At 50.7% G+C, this 23,068-nt stretch overlaps 3 protein-coding genes across 4 annotated transcripts; 1 reads left to right on the top strand and 2 right to left on the bottom strand.

Moving 5' to 3' along the window:
* Nucleotides 1-4,074: 4,074 nt before the first annotated feature.
* LOC128504850 (palmitoyltransferase ZDHHC3-like) lies at nt 4,075-6,642 on the bottom strand. The gene is made up of 9 exons (XM_053475096.1): nt 6,511-6,642; nt 5,961-6,049; nt 5,608-5,681; nt 5,324-5,436; nt 5,177-5,238; nt 4,918-5,032; nt 4,553-4,625; nt 4,338-4,467; nt 4,075-4,249 (listed from the first exon to the last, which is right to left on the bottom strand). The coding sequence occupies exons 1-9, from the start codon at nt 6,627-6,629 to the stop codon at nt 4,161-4,163; spliced, it is 864 nt and encodes a 287-aa protein (XP_053331071.1). The 5' UTR covers nt 6,630-6,642; the 3' UTR covers nt 4,075-4,160.
* Nucleotides 6,643-7,510: 868 nt separating this feature from the next.
* Nucleotides 7,511-13,931, top strand: PPOX (protoporphyrinogen oxidase). The gene is made up of 13 exons (XM_053475081.1): nt 7,511-7,587; nt 7,868-7,968; nt 8,069-8,203; nt 8,297-8,412; nt 9,397-9,529; nt 10,037-10,181; nt 10,278-10,468; nt 10,542-10,602; nt 10,902-11,020; nt 12,824-12,937; nt 13,091-13,240; nt 13,333-13,375; nt 13,490-13,931. The coding sequence occupies exons 2-13, from the start codon at nt 7,882-7,884 to the stop codon at nt 13,630-13,632; spliced, it is 1,437 nt and encodes a 478-aa protein (XP_053331056.1). The 5' UTR covers nt 7,511-7,587; nt 7,868-7,881; the 3' UTR covers nt 13,633-13,931.
* A 1,883-nt stretch (nt 13,932-15,814) lies between these two features.
* Nucleotides 15,815-22,784, bottom strand: B4GALT3 (beta-1,4-galactosyltransferase 3). Of its 2 annotated transcripts, none has more exons than XM_053475080.1 (7): nt 22,364-22,661; nt 19,518-19,779; nt 19,071-19,306; nt 18,625-18,815; nt 18,284-18,406; nt 16,901-17,005; nt 15,815-16,657 (listed from the first exon to the last, which is right to left on the bottom strand). In XM_053475080.1, the coding sequence occupies exons 2-7, from the start codon at nt 19,771-19,773 to the stop codon at nt 16,108-16,110; spliced, it is 1,461 nt and encodes a 486-aa protein (XP_053331055.1). In that variant the 5' UTR covers nt 19,774-19,779; nt 22,364-22,661; the 3' UTR covers nt 15,815-16,107. The 2 variants fall into 2 exon arrangements, with proteins under 2 accessions (XP_053331055.1, XP_053331054.1); XM_053475079.1 differs by lacking the exon at nt 22,364-22,661 and adding an exon at nt 22,673-22,784 and having other exon boundaries at nt 15,816-16,657.
* Between the last annotated feature and the right edge of the window lie 284 nt (nt 22,785-23,068).

The following is a 23,068-nucleotide window of genomic DNA, read 5'->3' as shown; positions in this document are numbered from 1 at the left end:
AAAAGCTCAATAAAGCACATTAAAAGCACTAGAAATACCTGTAGCACCCGTCGGCGTTCACCGCGGTTCCCACGAACCAGACACCGCCTATGGATGAAACGAAAAGTCAAATCACCCGGTAACCCAACTACTGCGGTGACCCCAAACATACAACGCAGCCTCCGGGGCAGCATCTCAGGACCGAACGCGGATTCGAAGCGGCTCTGTAAGGTTGGTAGATAAACCCTCAGCTCTGTGTTTAATATTGTTGGTTTTTTTTTTATACTAATGTACTTTTTTTTGTAAAAATGCACAAAACTATTTAAAGCTATTTATATAAGACGAAGTCACGAGTTTTGTCTTTTGTTCTCGGCTCCCCTGCGGACGTTTCCCGGAGCGTATGGGAAATGTATATTAATAGGGGGGGGCTATGTATGAATCTGGTCTTATCACCATAGCAACCATGGACCATTATATATCGTGGATCGTGGGTTAAATCAGTAAGTCATTTCTGGGGTAGGATGATGGGAGTTGTGGTCCAGATCTAGTGAAGTGTGAGAAGTTTGCGTGCCCAGGCTTACGGCCCCCTTAATGTAATTATTCAGTACTAATTGTGTGCTAATTATTGCCAGCAGGCCGCGGGCCACACGCCCTGCCACCAAAGTACCGGCCCCTGATCTGCATGCCATGGGCCCCCAACCCTAAGCACATTAAGACATATCTCTGTTTGTGTGCGAGAACTTTAAACATGCGCCAAAAAAAGCTGGAGAGAAAAAAAAAAGTCTTATTTTCCCATCTGACTCAGATTGTAAAGAGGCCGCCGACGACACGTGGCATGTAATCCTTCCCTGCAAAGTCACGGAGCCGCCTCCCAGCAGAAGCGGTAGAGGTTAGCACACGACGATGAATGCTTTCAGACACACGCATCGCTATGTAATAAACACTAGGAAATTCCTCGGCCCTCTCTATGTGATTGGATGCGGTTAAGAAAGAGTTAAGGAGTAGTTGATGCTCTTTAATGCCATACATATGGCCGCCTCTCCCGTGTACATAACATGTGCTTCATGTTTAAAGTACCGGTTTTAACCCTTTCGTTATAAACCCACCACGCCGTGCTTAACATCTGCGATAACAAATACAAAGGGTTAATGCTTGGCTGCGGCCGCTCTGCGAGTAACGGCTGAATTTACAGAGTAGTAGCTGCGGAGGGATTTAGGCGGACAATGCCCTGCGTTTAATTAAACGGGAGCCTGGGACCCAGACAGACCCATTAGATAAACAGAGAGGATTCCCAGCCAAACAAACTCATCCCCGCTGCCAGGCCGCGCCGCTAACGGGTACACACGGCTGCCAGCTCACCCGCCGCCTGCTGGGAATTCAACTGGGGACTGCACCCAAACAGAATCTGAAAGCCAGGGAGTACCCGCCTAACAGCAGAGGTGGCATTGCCAAATAAGACAACTAGCTAAAGGAAACATAGGATGTTTAAACAATAACAGTTTGTGTGCCAGAGAAACGTCTCCTAATATACCGCTAGACTGTAAGCTCCTTGGGACAGGGTCCCCCATTATACCGCTAGACTGTAAGCTCCTTGGGACAGGGTCTGCCATTATACCGCTAGACTGTAAGCTCCTTGGCACAGGGTCTCACATTATACCGCTAGACTGTAAGCTCCTTGGCACAGGGTCTCACATTATACCGCTAGACTGTAAGCTCCTTGGCACAGGGTCTCACATTATACCGCTAGACTGTAAGCTCCTTGGGACAGGGTCTGCCATTATACCGCTAGACTGTAAGCTCCTTGGCACAGGGTCTGTCATTATACCGCTAGACTGTAAGCTCCTTGGGACAGGGTCTGTCATTATACCGCTAGACTGTAAGCTCCTTGGGACAGGGTCTGCCATTATACCGCTAGACTGTAAGCTCCTTGGGACAGGGTCTGCCATTATACCGCTAGACTGTAAGCTCTTGGGACAGGGTCTCCCATTATACCGCTAGACTGTAAGCTCCTGGGGACAGGGTCTCCCATTATACCGCTAGACTGTAAGCTCCTTGGGACAGGGTCTGCCATTATACCGCTAGACTGTAAGCTCCTTGGCACAGGGTCTGCCATTATACCGCTAGACTGTAAGCTCCTTGGACAGGGTCTGCCATTATACCACTAGACTGTAAGCTCCTTGGGACAGGGTCTCCCATTATACCGCTAGACTGTAAGCTCCTTGGGACAGGGTCTGTCATTATACCGCTAGACTGTAAGCTCCTTGGGACAGGGTCTGCCATTATACCGCTAGACTGTAAGCTCCTTGGGACAGGGTCTGCCGTTATACCGCTAGACTGTAAGCTCTTGGGACAGGGTCTCCCATTATACCGCTAGACTGTAAGCTCCTGGGGACAGGGTCTCCCATTATACCGCTAGACTGTAAGCTCCTTGGGACAGGGTCTGCCATTATACCGCTAGACTGTAAGCTCCTTCGCACAGGGTCTGCCATTATACCGCTAGACTGTAAGCTCCTTGGACAGGGTCTGCCATTATACCGCTAGACTGTAAGCTCCTTGGGACAGGGTCTCCCATTATACCGCTAGACTGTAAGCTCCTTGGGACAGGGTCTCCCATTATACCCAGCTGGTCTTACCTCGGGTTACTGTAACTCTCCGTTATAAATTAACCCCTAAACCATACAAAAGGCAATAAAGAGTGAATCTGATTTTACCATGTTAGTTTAATTTTACACCAGAAATGTACAGTATTTATATCATTAAAAACCATTAAGCAATAAATATATTTACAGCAACAAGTTCCAGTATGACCTTTTATATGTTGCACGGGGAGACCTGAGAGGGTCAGGGATTGGGTCACAGAAGCCGTGCCAAGAACACCCAAAACCAAGGATAAAATCGAGGAAATAAGAATAAATTATTGGAAGGCCCTTAAAAGCCAATAATAATAAAAAAATATATAAAATATTTCCAAAGGACCTTCCAGGCCAAGTTCCCCAGGGCCAGAAAATCCATGAGGAGTGGGTGTGGCTAAAAAATTTGTAGCCACACCCACAATGTCTTACATTAGACCTTCGATAGAAATGCGTGGGGTACACGAGATCAAAATTATTACGTCTCCATGATTAAGCAGCGCTTGAGCGCACACTCCAAGCAATTTAGTGCAATCAGTAAAATACATTATACGACCCAAAGAAGGAAGAGGGATAGGCACAAGAGGCTGCCTGAGAGCCATGGGAGTAGAGCCATCTCGAGAGGCCACGCCGTGTTTCGTACACTGACAGGCCGTACAGCCGGAGACGTGTAACGTGGCTATGAAACACATTCACGGGAGGCGGGTAGGGGAAATAGATTAAGTTGCAGTGATTTAAAAGGGGTGGAAGGTACTGCCCCCTGCTGGAGGGATACGGGAACATTCGGTCATTAACGCCGGATTTATAAAGTGCTAGAAGCCAGCACCAGAGTCGCTCAATACTTTGCTGAAAAGGGAAAGCTGAGACGGCAGCGGTATAGACCCAGTGTCTGCCAGCGAGAGTCTCCCGGATAACTGAATGGGTTGTGCCGCAGCCAAATCTCCCTATTAGAGTGCAAGACGGGTAACACGGGAAGTGAAACGGAATAGCCTCAGCACAAATGACAGATAAACCCCCCCACAAAACACAACATATCGACAGAAAAAAAACACACACAAAAGAAGAATTGCAACAAAGTAACAGAGAATGTCCGTGCAGCCGGGGACGTGCCGGCTCCCCCACCGGTAAGAGGTTTGAAGTCCACCAGTTTTTGCCGAACGAATCATGCCATGTCTGTGATGCTAGTCAATGCTGGGGCAACCAGCTCCGATCCAACCTGCTAGTCGGAGGGCTCGGTCCCGTGTTGTTGGACACGAGGTTGCTTTAAGTCGTTTGATGTAGAGCAGTCCTAGGATTCAGGGGGAGCCTCGCAAAGTCTGCCGGTGGAAGCCCTTCCCGCCACCACCAAGACAAAGACGGGTTACCTGGTGAGTGCAGAAGGCCACAGAGAGGTGGAAAGGTGCTCCACGTACATCACCGATCCAAACTAAAACGCTGCAAGAGGTGATAAAACGAGGCTGGAGGAGAGGACGTTACAGAGGGCCGTGTGTGCAGATAATACTCGCAGATCCCCTGGTAACGCGGCGTGGGGCTGGTAGACTAAGTGCGCTTTCAGACATCATAGTCCGGAAGGTAGCTGTAGGCAGGACCTCCTGAGGTAGGGGGGCTGTTACATGGAAAGAACCAGAAGATCATGTAACCTGTAAAAAAAATGGAGGAAAAAAATGAGTGTAAGAAGATCAGAATGGGTCGCAGCGAAGAGTTGGGGATGTGGGGCAGGAGACTCACCTCTGCCAAACACCTCCCGGAGCAGGGCCATCTTTGGTTTGCGAGTGTGAGCGACCTCTTTGCGGGCTTCTTTAAGGAGCCGGTTCCTTAGCTGCTCGATCGGAGTCTCATCCGTAATGATGGACACAATCTGGAAAAAGACAAACGAGCGGGAGCTGCATGCAGTCCTGGCATTCCGGGACGTAACACAGAAACATGGCGCTCGCTGGGCTTACCTGATCATAAAAGATGACCGTTACAAAGAGGCCAAAGAGGACGGATTCCACCAGCAGGAGGATGCAGTGCGCTCTAAAAGACGGGTTAGAGAAGGGGTTACTGGGGGTTAGCGGATTAATACAATTGTGCGTCAATCAGAAATCCCCCCAAGCCCTTCCCTGAGACCATCGGTTCCTGGTATCAGCCCAGAGCCACCATAACCAACGAAACGCCAGCCTCTGCGCCCGCAAGGAGCTCCTAAAGACTTTTCCCTAACGATCGGAGCTGGGGCCACAGGAGCTTTTCAGAGATCTGAACCCCCGCACAGTACGGCCCGTCCTAAAATAACTAAAGCCGCTCCTCTACGTGTGCAGCCCTCGCTTACATGTGCACGTGGTTGGTAACAAGGCCTTCCTTGTCTCCATCGTCCACCGTCCCTCTCTTGGGGGGCCACAGCCATGTGGCGGCAACCAAGCACATTGCATACAAGCTGGTCAGACCTACAATGGACATATTGGATCGGTTAACTGTTTACTAGCCACAGCACTCAGCTAACTGTCCAAAAAAAAAATATATATATATAGGGGCAGGAGAGAGAGTTAAGACGGACGGACAGATGGACTGATGTCAGTAAAAGGACATACCTGTGTAGAAGAGGAACTGGATGAAGTATTTCTGGTTTAATTCCCCCACACAGTTATTTATCCTGGGGGGAAAAAAATAAATAAAAGCTATTAGGGATAGAAACAGGGAGAGGAAGGGAGGGGGTTAATAGGGAGATCAGACGGTACCAGGGGCAGTGGTGATCCATGCGTCTGATGCAGCGGTGGCAGATTCGGCAGTGATGCGCACGCGGGGGCCGGTAGGTCTCGCAGCGGTTACACACCGTCCAATCCTCGTTGCCCTGTCGGAATAAACAAAACAAGCCTCTGTTAAACATTGCAGGGCTGTTACGAAGGGTTAATCACTCAAACCTGCCCCAGTAACTAGGACAGGGCTCAGTCTTATCTTTAACCTCCACTTGCCGACAGAGCTCGCGTTTCCAGAGGACGGCTGTCCAATCAGAGCCTCTTACCCGGTCGCTCTTGCGCGGCGTGTTAGAACGGAGGTCGGAGAAGTCGATGGCGGTGTCCGGTAACGGTACTGTCCCTGCGCCAAGGAAACATATCGGGGTTAACTCATTACACGCAGATTAAAAGAAGAAATTAAAGGCTGCGACGACGGCTGTAGCTTTTATTTCTTATCTTTGGGATTCTACGAGCGTTTCCTGCCTCGGTATTACGGGCGAGAGCGCAGGGGTATGAGCCGTCCCCACGTTACAACCTTTACCGTAACGTACGGCTCCGATCTGTTTATAAGATCTGTTTTATAAGCGCAGAGGACGGGTCCCCTATTACCTCTATCCTATAGATTGTATACGTGCTTTACCTGGGTCGGACAGCACAGCCCTGGTGTGGCAGGCGAGCAGCATGAACACGACTAGATTGAATCCGGCGGCGTGGAGCGGGCACCAGATGCTGGGTACACGGGAGGAAGGAGATCAGGCGTCACACGTCACATGCCTGATTAACCCATTATTCTCCCAGAATGACTAACCCCACACGTCTCACACGGGGCTTAACCCTTTACTCCCCTTCAGTTAGCTTACTAGACCCCATTCACACCTCTTGTAAACCCTATCCTTCATATTACCCCCTCCAGCCCAGCCCTATCCCTCATATTACCCCCTCCAGCCCAGCCCTATCCCTCATATTACCCCCTCCAGCCCAGCCCTATCCCTCATATTACCCCCCAGCCCAGCCCAGCCCTCATATTACCCCCCAGCCCAGCCCAGCCCTATCTCTCATATTACCCCCCAGCCCAGCCCTATCCCTCATATTACCCCCTCCAGGCCAGCCCTATCCCTCATATTACCCCCTCCAGGCCAGCCCTATCCCTCATATTACCTTCTCCCCTGTCCGTCCCCAGGGCCCCTCACCTCTCCGAGTAGGAGTGCAGCAGGATATGTTTGAGGATGACATAGTCGGCATAGCCCAGGCTCAGATAGGTCAGCAGGATACACAGAAGCCCACAGGGGTCCCTGACACAGACAGCCATGGCCAGCAAGGACACTTCCTGGTCCCACAACCCGCCCCTACGGCTCATTCTCCAATCAGAGAGTCGCCGCCATACCCAGGAAGTTTGGGTTATGCCACTTCTTCCAGAGCCTGACAGGGGAAGGCGTGCTTCCGGTTAGGGGTTGTCATGGATACAGTGTCAAACGGTAGTGGGAGAGATACAAGAGCAAGCCTTTCTTATATAGACTGTTCCTCCTAGATGAGAGTGACCATCAAAAAGAGACTGTCCCCTAGATGAGAGTGCCCATCACTGGGAAAGACTGTCCCCTAGATGAGTGCCCATCACTGGGTAGAGTGTGACAGATCGGGGCAGGGAATCGGCATGTAGGGTAGAGTGTGACAGATCGGGGCAGGGAATGGGCATGAAGGGTAGAGTGTGACAGATCGGGGCAGGGAATGTAGGGTAGAGTGTGACAGATCGGGGCAGGGAATGTAGGGTAGAGTGTGACAGATCGGGGCAGGGAATGGGGATTTAGGGTAGAGTGTGACAGATCGGGGCGGGGAATGGGGATTTAGGGTAGAGTGTGACAGATCGGGGCAGGGAATGGGGATTTAGGGTAGAGTGTGACAGATCGGGGCGGGGAATGCGGATTTAGGGTAGAGTGTGACAGATCGGGGCAGGGAATGGGCATGTAGGGTAGAGTGTGACAGATCGGGGCAGGGAATGGGCACAGCGGGGGTAACATCCTGGAGATGGGAGTGGGAAGGAGTGCTAGTGGTTAAGTAACAACAATCCCGTCTCTTCAGGCAGTGCAACGGTTAACTGAAAATTGGGCGTGTTGTGCAGCTGTCAGCGACCTCCCCTATAAAATGTCTGTCTCTCAGTCGCTCTGTTTGATAGGCTGTCTGCTTGTGGACACGCCCATCCTCACTGCACTTCCTTGGGCATGTGGAAGGAGCTTGTGCTGTGTGGCTCGCGGGTCTCCTCTCTGCGGAAGGTAAGGTTAACGCGGATAAAGGTGAGATCACCGAAGCTTTGAAGATAACTCCCCGCGCTGCACGGAGTTTACATTACAGGAAAGAGCAAGAATTCCGAATGATCCGACATGTAGGGTAGGGTAGGGTAGGGAATCGTATTATAGTGTGTGGTGGGGGCATTGCACAGACTCCCAACAGAGATAGGAAAGTTGGCCAGGCAGGCGTTTGGGGAGACATGACTGATGGGACAACCGACACCGCATCTGACCCGGTGCTGGAATAATACTCTGTTCTTTGCAGGCCGTGTGGACGCAATGCAGAGGACAGTGGTGGTCGCAGGCGGTGGCATCAGCGGGCTGACTGCCTGTTACCATCTCGTCAAGGATGCCGTTGTGTCAAAGGTAAGAGATCCCCGACAGTGCTTAATGTGTTCCCTTGTGGTACAGTTCCACTTACCCTTTATATAAGGCGACCCCGGCATATAACGCGTCTCTCTCACAGGTTATACTGCTGGAGGGCAGCAGCCGGCTGGGGGGGTGGATGCGCTCTACGCGGACGGACGATGGCGCCATCTTTGAACACGGGCCCCGGGGTATTCGCCCAGCAGGGGTGGTTGGCCGGAACACCCTCTGTATGGTGAGTCCACGCGCTGATCTTTACGGGGGCCGCGGGCGGACAGGGGGATGTGTAATTATACAGTAGCGGTGACATCACTTTTCTTTTCTCCAGGTTTCAGAGCTGGGCTTAGAAAACGAAATCCTCCCCGTGTTGAGAAACCACCCTGCGGCCAAGAACCGCTACCTTTACGTTAACAAGACCCTCCACAAGCTGCCGTCCAGTCTGGGGTAAGTGACCGAGGGGGGCCGCTGACCGGGACCTGGAATAGAAGCTATTATGAGACGAGAGTTTGAGCCCCACTCGCAGCTTCCGTTACTCAAATTACGTTTGTATCGTAAATTATCGTATAAGAGATAAAGCTTTCTTATCTTATCGGAAGGGCCAACTGGGTGGGCTGAATGTTTTTATCTCTGGCCAATTCATATAACTAAAACCTCTCATTTATATTATGTTTATATATTTGTTGCCAACTTTATTAGGGTAAGAAGCGCAGACAGTTTTTGTTTCTTGTATACATTGTACAGCCAATACACTGTTTCTTGCAGCATGCTCACACCTGTTTGGTAGGCCTCGTATTATACATATATATTATTTGAGCCTGAGACTAGCTTAGCGCACCGACATTTTTTCTTTTCCCTGTTTGCACATATTTGAGGTTGTTGGCTCCTCATTAGTCTGGTTGCAGCTTGCTGTCCAGGGGTTAATAGGGAGGAGGTTTAATTGCACCTCCCCCGACACATTAATAAGGTTTTGGTAGCCGTATAAACTGCTTTGTGTGCCCACTATGTAGGAGGTGAGAGTAGGTTCTCACCCTATTGAGAGTGTGCCTTGACGTGGCGGGTGAGCTTAATTATGCTTTGGCCAATTCATATAACCAAAACCTCTCATTTATATTATGTTTATATATTTGTTGCCAACTTTATTAGGGTAAGAAGCGCAGACAGTTTTTGCTTTTTGTATACATTGTACAGCCAATACACTGTTTTTGCAGCATGCTTACACCTGTTTGGTAGGCCTCGTATTATGCATTTGTATTATTTGAGCCTGTGACTAGCTTAGTGCACTGACATTTTTCTTTTCCCTGTTTTTATCTGTAGTCAGATGACGTGCTGTCACTTTGATGACCTCATCCACCTGACTCTGCTTTTGGTTGCCGGCCTCGTTTTCGTTTATTGCTGTTAATTGGCTTTTTTATTTGTGCTTCCGTTTAGCGGGGTCCTGCGTACCATCCCTCCGTTCACCGAACCTTTATTCCTCTGCGGCCTGCGGGACCTCGTGTCTCCGAAGGGTTCTCAGGAGGATGAAAGCGTCCACGCGTTCGTCGCCCGCCGCTTCGGGAAAGAGGTAAGATCTTATTGCCATGGCGGCCAACGGTCTGGTTCAGTCAGCCGGTGACTGCTGGGAATCCAATACAGAGCGCTCTCGTGTAATGGCGTCCATGCTGCATTATTCCTCCGTGACGCGGTCTCTGTATACGGCGCCCGCTGTGGAGGTCTCAAGGCTGTGGCGTAAAGCGGAATAGATCTCACTTTTGTAAAGGGAGCTCATTTTAATTTACACCAGGGGCCCACAGGGCTTGTGTTATCTGCCCCCGGCAGGGCACTGATAACCGGCGGCCCTCCTTACGGCAGCGGCTGTGAAGGTGGGGATTGAGATTAAAGCCGGGCGGGGAGTCTCCAAACCAGAGGAATTCTGCCTACGTTATCATTAACCCTGCGACAACTCCACACTTATGATTGGGGTAGGTAATGAAGGGGCAGTGGGCGCTCCTTGCCGTGTGATTATGGGGTCCCATGGGATATTATCCGCGATCATGTGACCCTTGAACGTGACACGCCATTTCTCTTCCAGCTTGCCGACATCGTCATAGACAGCTTGTGCCGGGGGGTGTTTGCCGGCGACTGCCGCAGACTCAGCGTGCGCTCCTGTTTCCCCTTCCTGTACGAAGCCGAGCGCAGAAAGCGGTCGGTGATCCTCGGCATGGCAACCGGCGGAGGTGAGTAGCCGCACATTGTGGGAGCCGCTCTCCACGTAGCACGGTTAGTCTATACCCAAACGGAAAGAAGAGCTCTGACACCTCCTGTGTTTCCAGATAAGGGCCCTCAGGCCGACTGTGAGCTGATCAGGAGATCCAAGAAAGAGAAGTGGAGTCAGTGGTCTCTGCGCGGGGGTCTGCAGACGCTCTCCGAAGCTCTAGAGACCTTCATTAAAGAGAAGGGGGTTGAGATTCACAAGGACACCCCCCTGCAGGCTCTAGAGCGGACCCCTGACAATCGCTGGAAGGTACGTCACGGGGGGCTCTTACTAAACGCTCCATGCGTCCAACGCGGTCGATTTTAACCTTTTCTTGTTTCAGATCAAGCTCTCGGACGGCAATGTGACAGCCGATCATGTGATCAGCGCGCTCCCTGCTACAGGTAATATAATATTATTGCCACCTTTCCCCACCATGTGCTGTTCGGCGAGAAGGCCTACAGCTTACAATCTAAAGCAGAGAAATCTGGGACGCTGGGAGGCTTTAACTCCCTGACTACTTTAGTTCCTATTCAATCAGCCATTGATTTGGGTTCCCCCCTCTAGGGTGGGTAGATAGGCAGTAAAACCATTAAATCACTGCTTATTCCTCCCCGGGAGTTTCTTGCTTATCCATGCTGGACTGCTTTCCTCAGGAGGAAGACTGTTGTACTTAAAAACAAAACTAATTTTACCTCCCCAGTTCTTGGCCAGCTGCTTCCATCGTCTGCTGCGCCAATGGCGGAAATCCTCGGCCAGATCCGCTCTGCCACGGTGGCCGTGGTGAATCTGGAGTACGACGGAGACGTCTTGCCTATCGCGGTGAGTGCTTCTCGCTGTTCACTGCCTGTGCTGGGGTGGAAAACCGTATTGGCCCGAATATAGGCCGCACTTTTTTTTTTATAGGTGCGGCCTATATTCGGGGTCTAGCGCCCGACGCCCGGGACATGCAGTCCCGGGTGCCGGGCAGGCAGCGGGGTTAGGATACAGATCCCCCGCAGCGGTGCAGGGGACCTGTATCCTACTGTCTGATACGCTCAGACAGCCTCCCCTGCCAGCACTTCCCACGAGGGGGTGCCGGCACGGGAGGTTGTCTAAGCGCATCGCGCGCAATGTATTTTACACCCCTCCCCCCCCGACTTACCAGAGCAGACTCCCGTGTCTTGCAGGGCCCGCGGAAGACATCTACGCAATACGCGTATACAACTTCCGGTGCCGGCACTTCCGCTGAGTGGCGGCACCGGGAGTTGTATACACGATGTGCATAGATGTCCCCCTCCGGCCCCACAAGACACCGGGGAGTCTGCTCTGGTAAGTCGGGGGGGAGGACGGAGGACAGAGTGGCAGCATATCTCGGGGGGGGGGGGAAGGACAGAGTGGCAGCATATCTGGGGGGGGGACAGAGTGGCAGCATATCTCGGGGGGGGACAGAGTGGCAGCATATCTCGGGGGGGGGACAGAGTGGCAGCATATCTCGGGGGGGGGACAGAGTGGCAGCATATCTCGGGGGGGGACAGAGTGGCAGCATATCTCGGGGGGGAGGACAGAGTGGCAGCATATCTCGGGAGGGGGGACAGAGTGGCAGCATATCTCGGGGGGGGAGGACAGAGTGGCAGCATATCTCGGGGGGGGACAGAGTGGCAGCATATCTCGGGGGGGACAGAGTGGCAGCATATCTCGGGGGGGGGGACAGAGTGGCAGCATATCTCGGGGGGGACAGAGTGGCAGCATATCTCGGGGGGGACAGAGTGGCAGCTTATCTCGGGGGGGACAGAGTGGCAGCATATCTCGGGGGGGGGGACAGAGTGGCAGCATATCTCAGGGGGGACAGAGTGGCAGCATATCTTGGGGGGGAGGGGACAGTGGCAGCATATCTTGGGGGGGAGAGGACAGTGGCAGCATATCTCGGGGGGGAGAGGACAGTGGCAGCATATCTCGGGGGGGAGAGGACAGTGGCAGCATATCTCGGGGGGGGAGAGGACAGTGGCAGCATATCTCGGGGGGGGAGAGGACAGTGGCAGCATATCTCGGGGGGAGGGGACAGAGTGGCAGCATATCTCGGGGGGAGGGGACAGAGTGGCAGCATATCTCGGGGGGAGGGGACAGAGTGGCAGCATATCTCGGGGCGGGGGGGACAGTGGCAGCATGTTATTTTGGTGCTTTTTTAAAGAAAAACTTTTTCTTTAAAAAAGCACCAAACTTTTAGGGTGCGGCCTATATACGGGGGTGGCCTATATCCGAGCCAATATGGTATGTGTTTGACGCCTGCATCATTATTCCTCCCCTTTATAAACTCTCCTCTATTAAGCTGATTGCTAAGGGAGGGGGAGAACTTAACCCCTTCAGTCCCAGGGGCTTTTGGTGCTAGAGGAAAGAAACTGCTTTCTTTTGACACCAAAGCTACATGTTGAGCCGAAAGCTTTGTATTCGTGATTTAATAAGGGGTTATAATTTCCTTCACCTTCACTGACGCGTCTGATCAGGGGTTTCTCAGCCAGCACGTACTTTTTGGAGATGGCAACCCTCTTGTACTTGGTCTTGGTTTTCCTCCATGCCAGGTGCAGCTGCCGGTCAGAAAGATCTACCCCCAATAGTTTTTCATTCCTTGGCATGTGGCTCTTTCAGGGTTTTGGGCACCTGATCCCATCTTTTGAGGACCCCACCGTGTTGGGGATAGTCTACGATTCCCTTGCGTTTCCAGAACACGACCGGCACGGATCCAGCTCCACCAGACTCACGGTAAACGGCTTCTCTGTGGGACCTGGCTGCAGACGGGACAGAACACTAAATACCCTGTGGGATCCATGCTGGATGTGGACTGTAAATGTAGGTTAATTACCCTGGGTATCGGTGCTAATTATTTGGCCCTTGTTGTGTTTCCTGCCCCCGCAGGTAATGCTGGGGGGTGCCTGGTTTGAAAGCAGCCTGGGCGAACCTGCCACTGTGTCCTCGGAAAAGCTCCTCCGCCTGGCTACAGAGGCAGCGTCTACACAGCTCGGGGTGCGGGGGCCGCCGAGCCGCGCCATCACCAATCTCAACCCGGTGAGCAGGGAATCGGCTTCATTAACGGGGCGACATCAAATACAAATGTATGAACCCAATAACGCCAGCAAACCAACTCCGCTTTCTTGCAGGACTGCATCCCGCAGTATACTCTGGGACACTGGAAGCGGACAGGTACGGCTTATCCGAGCTGACCCTACAGAGCTGGCCCTGTGTAATGTATAGATAAATCAGTGAGACAACGTGAATCTTCTCCGACCCTGCGGCTTATTCTCCTGTCTTCCACAGCGGGCATCTACGCCTTCCTCCGCCAGCACGATCTGCCTCTCAGCCTCGTTGGAGCTTCTTACCAGGGCGTCTCTGTCAACGACTGCATCTTTAATGCCAGAAAGGCGGTGGAGAACCTGCTTGGACCCCAGCAACAGGACTAGCGGACCTCACCTGACCTCAAGCCTGCATATCCCAGTTGGGTCATGCGTGCCAACAACGTCTCTATCTCCAGACGCCCAGGAGGACTTATCGCGGCGTTATAGCAGTCTAATGCTAACGAACCAGCGGGTAGACGCGCTGCCACCATGCAACCACGCCACCAACGGATGGGATCCTTCGTGATCTGGAGGATCCTTGCAGACTATCGCTGCATTGTAGAACATAAGATGGATTTAGAGCATAACAGAAATGCATAATGTGCCATATGAGATCAAATAAAAGGATGCTCTACAGGCCTGTTGATCGAGCATTTTATTTCATTAGAACGGGCAAATTAACAAATTTCATGGAAAAAAAACTGTTTACAGGCTGATTTTCACCATCAAAATAAGTGACACTGGCTGACTGCTGTGACACGAGTCTAATGCTTCCTACCGCCTCTCCCGCTGTGCGCAGACTTATTTTATAGTATAGGATTTAAACATGGCATTTTTAGAAATAGATTGTGACTGGAAAGAGCTCCTGCTAGCTTGTCCCACTGGTTTGAGGTATAGGAGTGTATTTGGGGGGTACTGGGGCAGAAGACTATCCCGGGGGGGGAGCGCGCCACCCCCCTGATTTGCACAGCCATAGGATACAACGCATACTTTTTTTTGTCATTTCCTTAATTATGCCATGAGACGCACACAGGGGGAGATCTACTAAGCGGTGGAAGATGACTGACCAGTTACATTGAGCAAACGCATCAGATTTAAATAGTATAAATATAACATACCAGTTATTCTTTCTTCACATCTGACACCAAATTCCAAAAGCAATTAAATGAAACGGGAAGTCTTCACAGGTTTAAGGTGGGATCGGTGACCCACAAAATGTTACACCGCTACTTATTCACAAATAAAAGTACATTTAAAACAAAAAACTAATCTTTAAATGTTCAGGAGTATTGTCCCAGCATGCATCTGGTCTCTTCATCCTGATTGGTTGCTCAGTTTGTTATTTTAGTTGGTTAGAGGCACATCCTAAATGAGATTGAGTTTCATTCTCCTGCGGTGGAGCCTTCAGGATCTCCTCAGACAAGCACAGGAGGGCCAATCAGCCGCCAGCACACCTGGACTATTAAGGAGCCACCTGTGTCTGTGCAAGAAGCCCGGGGCCAGGATTTCTGCCCCCCTAGTGGAACGAAGTGAGGCAGGCAGGTTGGACTCTCTAAAAGAACGTTAGGGGTATTCTCAATAGAGGTGAAGTAACACTTTATACAGCCAGAAAGGGACAGTTTTGTTTTGGCGGGGGTGATAAGTGGCATAGCTGGGGCTTTATCTTCTATGGCTGGGTATCTGTGTAATGTGGGGCATTTAGAAGAATGGGGTTTATTAACCCCGTTTAACTTATAGCTTTTTCTATACACATTATCGGGGCTTTTAGGGCCCTAGAACCCTGCGATCCCCTCATACCCAACATTCTGACCTCCTAGAAAAGAGGGGCATTAGGAGAAGAGAGAGGGGCAGGAGGGGGGTGTCCAGCCAGGCAGCAAGCGACTCCGACCCAGCCCTAGTTTCTAGAGACAGATCGTCTTTCCATAAACCGTATCACAGAACGGGCCCTCTTCATGACTTCATAAGCAATCGTTTATTTCTTTTTTCATTAAAACAAAAACAAAGAAAAATGCTCCCTCTGCCCCAATCACGTCTTCAATAAATAAGAGCGATCTGTGACGTCTCACACCCCGGGGCGTACGTAAGGACAGCGAAGATGAGGCAGATCTCCGGTTGAGAGTTTGGGGTGAATCCGCGTTCAAACACTTGGAATTGTTGAATTTAAATACTGACTCAGAAACGCCATATTCCTTAATCGTTTCACAGGTATCCACGGCAACCGAAACAAAAATATATATATATATATATATACACATTGGTGTAAGGCAGAATATTTCTCCACTCTTATAATATCCTTCTATAGAACCGCGCACAGCACAGCAAAATAAATTACTTCTTTAAAAAATAGATCCATATATACACACACGTATATATACAATACTTGGAGTCACATGGAGCTTCGCAGCGGGGAGGAAAAAGAGGGGAGGAAAAAAAGGCAACACAATCCCACTGGTTGAAGGGTTTGATTAATGGCAATTTTCACAGTAAATCCTGACTTTTCGACCAGTAGCGAGGCACTCTTCAACATGGACGATCGAATGGTAAATTAATTAAGGGACCATGGGGCAGGACATCTCCCAAACGGCCAGGAGAGACCCCCTGAGGTGTTCCCTCAAAGACCCACGGGGCAGAGCCAGCTCCTAGCGGAAGGGAGTCCGGTTACTTACCGCAAACTCTTCAGTCTGAATGAAAACGTCCCAAAACGACAGGAACGTGGCACGTTCTGTACCTCAATGGAAGAGGGGATTCAACGGAAGGAGCAGCCATGATATTTCCGGATCCCATGCCCGGCGGGAGATCTTGGAGTCTAGCACCTCGGTCTCACGCCAAGCCTTGGGTCTTGACCTCGGCGGTTTGGTTGGAAGGTCTTCCCTCCACGAGCTCCCTAGACCCCCCGCCTTGGACCAGAGGGTTTGAGGTTTCATTCTCCTCTTCGGTCTTCCTATCTGACTTTAATACCCTTTTTGTCTCCGGTTTGTAGGTTCCGGACCTTTTCTTTCTTGACCCCATGGAGAGCACAGCGGTTCCTGTTCCGTTCCCGCCCGGGCCGTTCTCTCCCTTGGCCACCAGGACAGGTTTCTTGAACTGATTCGCCTCAGCCATTGCTTGACCCGACTGCTGCGATGGAGACCGGACCTGCGCGATTTCCTTTCTTTTTGCCGCGCCGGTGCTGGAGTCGTTGCCGTGGCGACTGACCGCCGGCGGCGTGGGTCCACGAATTCTCCGAGGTTTCTGTGTCCGGGGGTCCGCTCCGATGTCCACCGTGATGTTGGTGTACAGAGGCTCCAGCTGGCGAGACAGTAGCGTGTAGGACAGAGAGTTCATCCCATCTTGGGTCCACATACGTTGCGTCCTGATGAGCAGATCAAACCTGGGTGAAAAAGTAAACGTTTTGGTGAAACGGATCGCAAGGTGATGGAGAAACCAGTCTAGGACATTTAATTCTTTGTTACTCTCTCTCTTTGTTGGCCAAAATGGGTCAGTCGAAGCCTGGTGCCTGAGTACGGAGCCTCTCATCCCTCATACAAACACAGGCTCCAGCTAATGGCTCCCAGGGGCCCAACACATGCACCGGCCCCTACCCAGATACCCCCCGCCTCACGTGGCTTCTCACCTGTGGGGGTTTTCTTCATTGCCCTGGTCGCCTTTGTGTTTCACCATCTTGTAATGGCCGACGGATACGGGGGGGCGGGTGATCTTCATGCCGGCGAGACGGACCCTGCGCGACAACGAGAGACACCCCAATCAGAGACGACACACAAAGAGGGGCATTGCCGCTAGGGGCAATTCCACCCGGCCATGGGGCAAACAGCTCATCCGATAACCAAGCTCCCTCCCTTCTCCTCCGCCACCCACCCTTCCCATAGACCGCTTGAACCGACCGGCAATTTAACAAGAGATAACCTAAAGGGGAGGAATAATTCAGCAGATCCAAAGAATAGGAAGTAAAGATGGCCGCTCCCGTAACGTACATATACCTTTCTCATATTACATGGGTGAACTTAGCGCATAGAAGCGAACCATAGCGTACGGGGAAAGGGTTAAGTCTCCAATTACAACCTTTGTAAGCGTGAAGTTTGCTTAGCGGGTTTATTAACATTTTACAGAAACTTTACAACCTTGTAAAAAAGTTTTATGCGCGACCCGGTGGCCTCCCTTACAACACGCGTGTCGCATATACCGCGTGAGCCGTCATGAAACCGCCAGTTAAAGCCGCAGTGACAGGCGTGATGGCAGAATCTCTGCGTCACGGCGCTGACAGGCCCAGAAGCGTGATGATCCTGCGTGATTCAGACATTTAAGAGACACACAGACGCATGTTTCACCTACGCCCGGACTATACAGGCCCTTTAACCCGGAATATTCCGGAATTTCCGGATAGATCGGGGGCCCCGATTCCGATCTTTGTTACATTAATCCTTCGCTCCGGATTAAAGGATTATTTTTGTGACGGGTTTGGAATGATGCGTCTCATAAAAAAAAAAACAAAAAAAAACCAGCTAAAGTATTTTTTTAGGGGAAAAAAGGACAATTAACGGATCACCAACGTGTTATGTATGTGGGTTACGGTCAATACGGGGACCCACAATGCATTGCTCCCCGTTCGTGGCGCTCACCTACCTGCTGACAGCCGCTGATTTACAACATAAAGACAATAATAAAAGACAACGACATCATGCAAAAGGAACACGGATGAAAGAGAGATGCATGCAGGGTCCCGGCGTGAGGAGCGACAGCATGGAGAGAGAAAAACAGAGAGATGAGACGCATACGATCCGGACACAAGACTTCCACAACCAAAAAGATCCACGCCGCGTACACGTGATGACATCACGCCTCATACACGCAGCTACATCACGCGGTCACATCACGCCTCGTACACGCGGTCACATCACAAATGAAAGGAACGAGTGCGGAAGGAGGGGTATGAATTGCCCCCAGGGGCAGGAGGTGGGGAGCGGGAATGGAACATACCGGATAAACAGGTATATCTCACCTGGTGGCGATATCGTCGTCCTCGCCGCCCCATCCCCAGTATTCATTGGGGAAACCATTAATTTTCATGTACTGATCTGGAGTCAGGGCGGAGACACCCCCAAAATACTGGGGGTACGGGAGGCTGCCGGAGAAAACCGCGGTCACGTAATCTGAATACGCAGGATGGGGAAATCGGCAGCAGATGGTATAAAGATTTACAGCGGAAGAACATACGAGACAGATGGGAAGATAGAGAGACGGGAGCAGAGTCCAGGAGGAGAGCTGCAGAAGAAGGAGACGCAGAGTGGAGGCCACAAGGATAACGAGATGAAAGGATATCAGAGACGCGTCCACCTGTACCTGTAACTGAACTTGTTCATGGCGACCGAGGCGTGCTTAGGACTCCAAGGGTCACATACGTAGAGGTTGTGGTCATTCTCCGGGATCAGATCCACATCGTGTAGGAACAAACAGTCCCAATCCTCGTCTCGAAGGGCTTCCTTGACCCCAACGTTTAACAGCTTGGCTCGATTGAACGTGGAGTTCCCGGCCTGCAGGGACAGGAAAAAGGAGAGAGGTGCGTGGATATACTACTCCTGCAGCGACAGGCCGCTGGTCAACCAAGCTTCAACCACCATACCAACGTCCCCCGACCACGTCTACCAACACGGAACATCTCACACGTGTCCACCAGCGCCCAACCAAACCACAAAGCAATGATACTTCCGACGGTCCTTGATCTCCAACTCGGAGGAAGGTGACAGAGAAGATCTATGGTAGACACCAAGCAGCCATGTCCTCCTCACCTGGTGGACGATGTAGATTGCATACTGAAGCTGCTGTCTCTGGAGGAACGGGTGCAGGTAATAGAGCAGGTGCCTTAGGTGGGTCTCCCGGTTCCTGTGAGGAATGATCACAGCCGTACGGTGCCGGGCTTCACAATTTGGGGGCCGGTATCGGCCTCCCTGGGTTACAAAGGGGTTCTTTTCTTTTATCTTTTGAAGGGATGGGACTCGGCTGAAGCTCACGGTGATGGGACCCACTGTTCGAAAACACGGAGAAGGCAGGTCGTTAGGAACGTCTACGGCCGTGTGCGGGAATAAGCGACCAACGAAAACGACAAGGAAAAATCTGAAGAAATCTGATTATTTGGCAGAGAAAAGAGTGGTTATATTGATACAATGAATTGATCAATCAGAGCTGCGCAGAGCGTGTGAATGTTTGGGGTTGAGAAGATACAGACATGGACTCACCCAGGTACGGAGACCTCTCTGGGCACCTCCGCGGACGCTCTCCTGCCGGCACCGGTGGAAGCTGCAGCCCCTGCAAGAGCGTAAGGTTGGTGTAGACGTCGTGCGTGCGCGAGTAGTCGAACATGGGCTCCGGGGAACGTCCGAAAATGGAGGCCAGGCTTCGGAGGCCGCCGAAGGAGAAGTACACCATGAAGGCGAACTGGAAGCCAATCAGCATAGCCAGGGTACAGGGGCGTTCTAAGGCACGACGGATCATCTTCACCTGCAGAAAGTCACCACGGAGAACGATGAATCCGCTGATGTCCCCGATAACCGACCCAACGCGTTTCACAGCACCGAGCCACACAAAGGACCATTAACTGTCTGGGCCACAAAACGCGTCGGGAGTTTGGCGTGCCGTACCACTTTGCCCCTTATGCTGATGAAAGGTTAAAGTTTGGTGAATTTTCTCCCTGGAATATGTAAGGGACAGATGTCTCTCGTCTAGACATCCCCTCGCTGTAGTAGCATCTACCATCTCTGATGGAAGGCTGTTCCACTTATCCACCACCATCTCAGTAAAGTAGAACATGTTAACCTCCGAGCCTCCTCTCCTACAATGCAGAGCGACCGACACGGACTTTACACAGCAAACATCGTGATAAGTAACTGCCTCTAAATACCCTACAGAGGAAGCCCCATCTGTCTTAGATCAGAAAACAGGGAGAACTCCGGCCACCCCTAGCCAAGCTTTGGCTGAGGATCATGAGGATGGAGGCATTTTGTCTGGGACTGTGGAATGCTCTGTATAAAGTCAAAGTGCGATGGTGCAAACGGAAAAGGTTTATAGTTCATACAGCGAGGTGTTTACACGCAAAACACACGGAGCCGTGCGGCCGCACACAGCATACATATTATATATATTATATACATAATAACATATATAACAAGATGTATAACAATAATTGTGCTATACATAATATATATAAGATATATGTATATTACACAATGATTATTATACATTTTATATATGTTACTACATATGACACAATTATAATAAATTATTTTGTTACATTTGATATTCTGTGTTATTATATATGTTGTTGTAAGTATGTATGATTATTATGTTACATAATATGTTATGTGTTATGTTACATTTGGTATTATGTGTCATTATATTACATTTTATTTTATGTGCTATTAGATATGTTGTTTTCAGTTATATTATATATGTTACATTTGTTAATATGTTATTATATTACGTTTGTTATTCTGTGTTATTATATATATGTTATGTTACATTTGTTATGTATTATACATGTTGGTAGTATGTATTATGTTATGTGTTATATATGTTGCTATCTGTTCTTATATTATATATGTTGTTAGTGTGTATTATTATATTACATATTATGTTTTGTGTTATTACATATGTTATTATGTGTTATATTACATTTGTTATTCTGTGTTATTATATATGTTATTGTTGTTAATGTATATTATCTGCAGGTTTTTACCTCCAGAAGATAGAATGATCATATGTTTGCAGTTAACCCTTAGCGCGCCAGGGCCTCCGATACTACTTTTGCAGGATTACCTGGACAGGTGTACGGTTTACAGCCCTCGCTCGGGCTCCCGGCCCCCTCCCCCAACAGGTGCCTCTCCAGGGCAAGTCAGTCCCAGTAACACGACCCGGGGACAACAATGTCAGGCTATGATGGGATTAACCCTCTGCCTCCCACAACCACACCACACAGCAAATCAGTGGCGAGAATTACATACTTTAGAAATCTTAGTCTGGGGCTGGCCGAGAGACCTCCAGCAACTGCTCCCTATAATGCGCTTCCATTAAATCCCCTCACTGTATTATCCCCTACCACTTCTGCTGGGAGGCTGTTCCACTTATCTACCACCCTGCCAGTAAAGGAAAATATAAAATGAGCACATGCTCACTCTCAGTTATAGCGGCACCCTATTCCAATGTGTCTTAGCCGACACAGTGCCTGGCTAAGGGCAGAAGGAATGTCCCCCCCCCCCAACAATGAAATGTTCTCCATCCCAATACAGACTCTGTCCCCGACCGGTCTCCGGCTCGCATACCTCGCGCAACGTGTGTTTGCATACAACACGGCAAGAACACGCGTGCCGGACCGGCTCGTTAACGCGGCACGGACTCGTATTATACACGTATGTCCTGAAATAAAGCTGGGAGCAGCGCACGGCACAGCGTGACCCCTTCATACAGCCGGCCAAAGAAAGCGCAAAGTGCACCAAAAAGAGGAGTTCCTCTCCTTATCAACACAAATGACACCGTTAACCCCTTCATACCTGCCACGCAACCCCGGATCCACGCAGGCGTGACATCCAACCTCTGGCCCACAAGGGGTTAAACGCCGGCACTTACTGTACAGCAGTACCGAGTACCGAGTACACCCCGTCCTGCACCGCATGCACCAGCGGGCCCTGCAGACGCGTCGACAACAACAATAAAGGCAATTATCTGGGTGTTTTTCACTTAAAATATTGAATTTTTGGTGCAGGAGAGCAGAAAAAACAAAAAACAAATTGTGGACATTATTCCCCAAATCGCAACAAACCGCTAACAAAAAACGCACAAAACAGCCAAAACAACACAAAAGGGCTATTTTTTGCCTTTCCATAAATGCAGCTTGGGTAAGATTGGCGGTAGCCTAGAACTACCCAGTAAACCCCCGCCAGCACCCACAGGGTTAAAGCACCTTTTGTTGGCTGGGCTAGTAAAATCCCATTCAGCGGATAGAGCCCCAATCACAGGGGGCTATAAACCAGGGCATTTCTAATCACCCCCTCCGGATAAATACCCCCCTCTCTCTATGTAAAGCACCCACCTATTCTGGCGCAGAGTACAACAGCGATCGACGACGTCAAAAGGCACTGGCAAAAGCCCAGAGGGCCCCTGTTCACAAGAGCTTGCGATCTGCAGAGCGAGCCGTAATCCAGAGCCCCTGGAGGGCTGCACAGGTAGGATGCTGGCCGCCTCGGCAACGTGACATCTGGGTATCGGGTTTCAGCCGGTGACTTGGAGCCCTTTCCAGTCTGCAGGAGGCTCAGCACACAGGTTTGTCGGGGCACCTGTATTCATGCAGCAGGCGTCCATCCCGGCCCATCCCTGGGAGTCAGGACGCGGAACGTCTTACCTGCCGAGGGGGTCCTGCTCTTTCAATTCTTAAAAACCGCTTGAGATCTGGGCTGTCATGGCTCCATCGTGGCTCTCCCTTCCTCTCTCGTGGTGATCTCACTCTGCCCTCCCCCTTGCTCAGCCTCACTACTCCTCCTCTTCATCCTTTTTTTTCTGCTGTTAAAGGGACTCTGCCTGTCCCCAGATATCACTCAATCTCATCACCCCGAAGCAGGGGGGGGTTAAATCTTACATAAAAAAAAAAGAAATGCGACGGATGTTTTCCAGCCTGCTGCACATACAATGCGATGCGCATGCTCACTGGTGCATTACTGACATTCCTGCTATAAAATTAATGCAATAAATTCTCTGATCGGCCGCTATAACGCACACCAGCCCGGTGGCAAAAGGTGAC

The sequence above is a fragment of the Spea bombifrons genome, chromosome 9, assembly GCF_027358695.1.
Source record: "Spea bombifrons isolate aSpeBom1 chromosome 9, aSpeBom1.2.pri, whole genome shotgun sequence".
Classification (NCBI taxonomy): domain Eukaryota; kingdom Metazoa; phylum Chordata; class Amphibia; order Anura; family Pelobatidae; genus Spea; species Spea bombifrons.
This window is presented reverse-complemented; position numbering and strand designations above follow the sequence as displayed.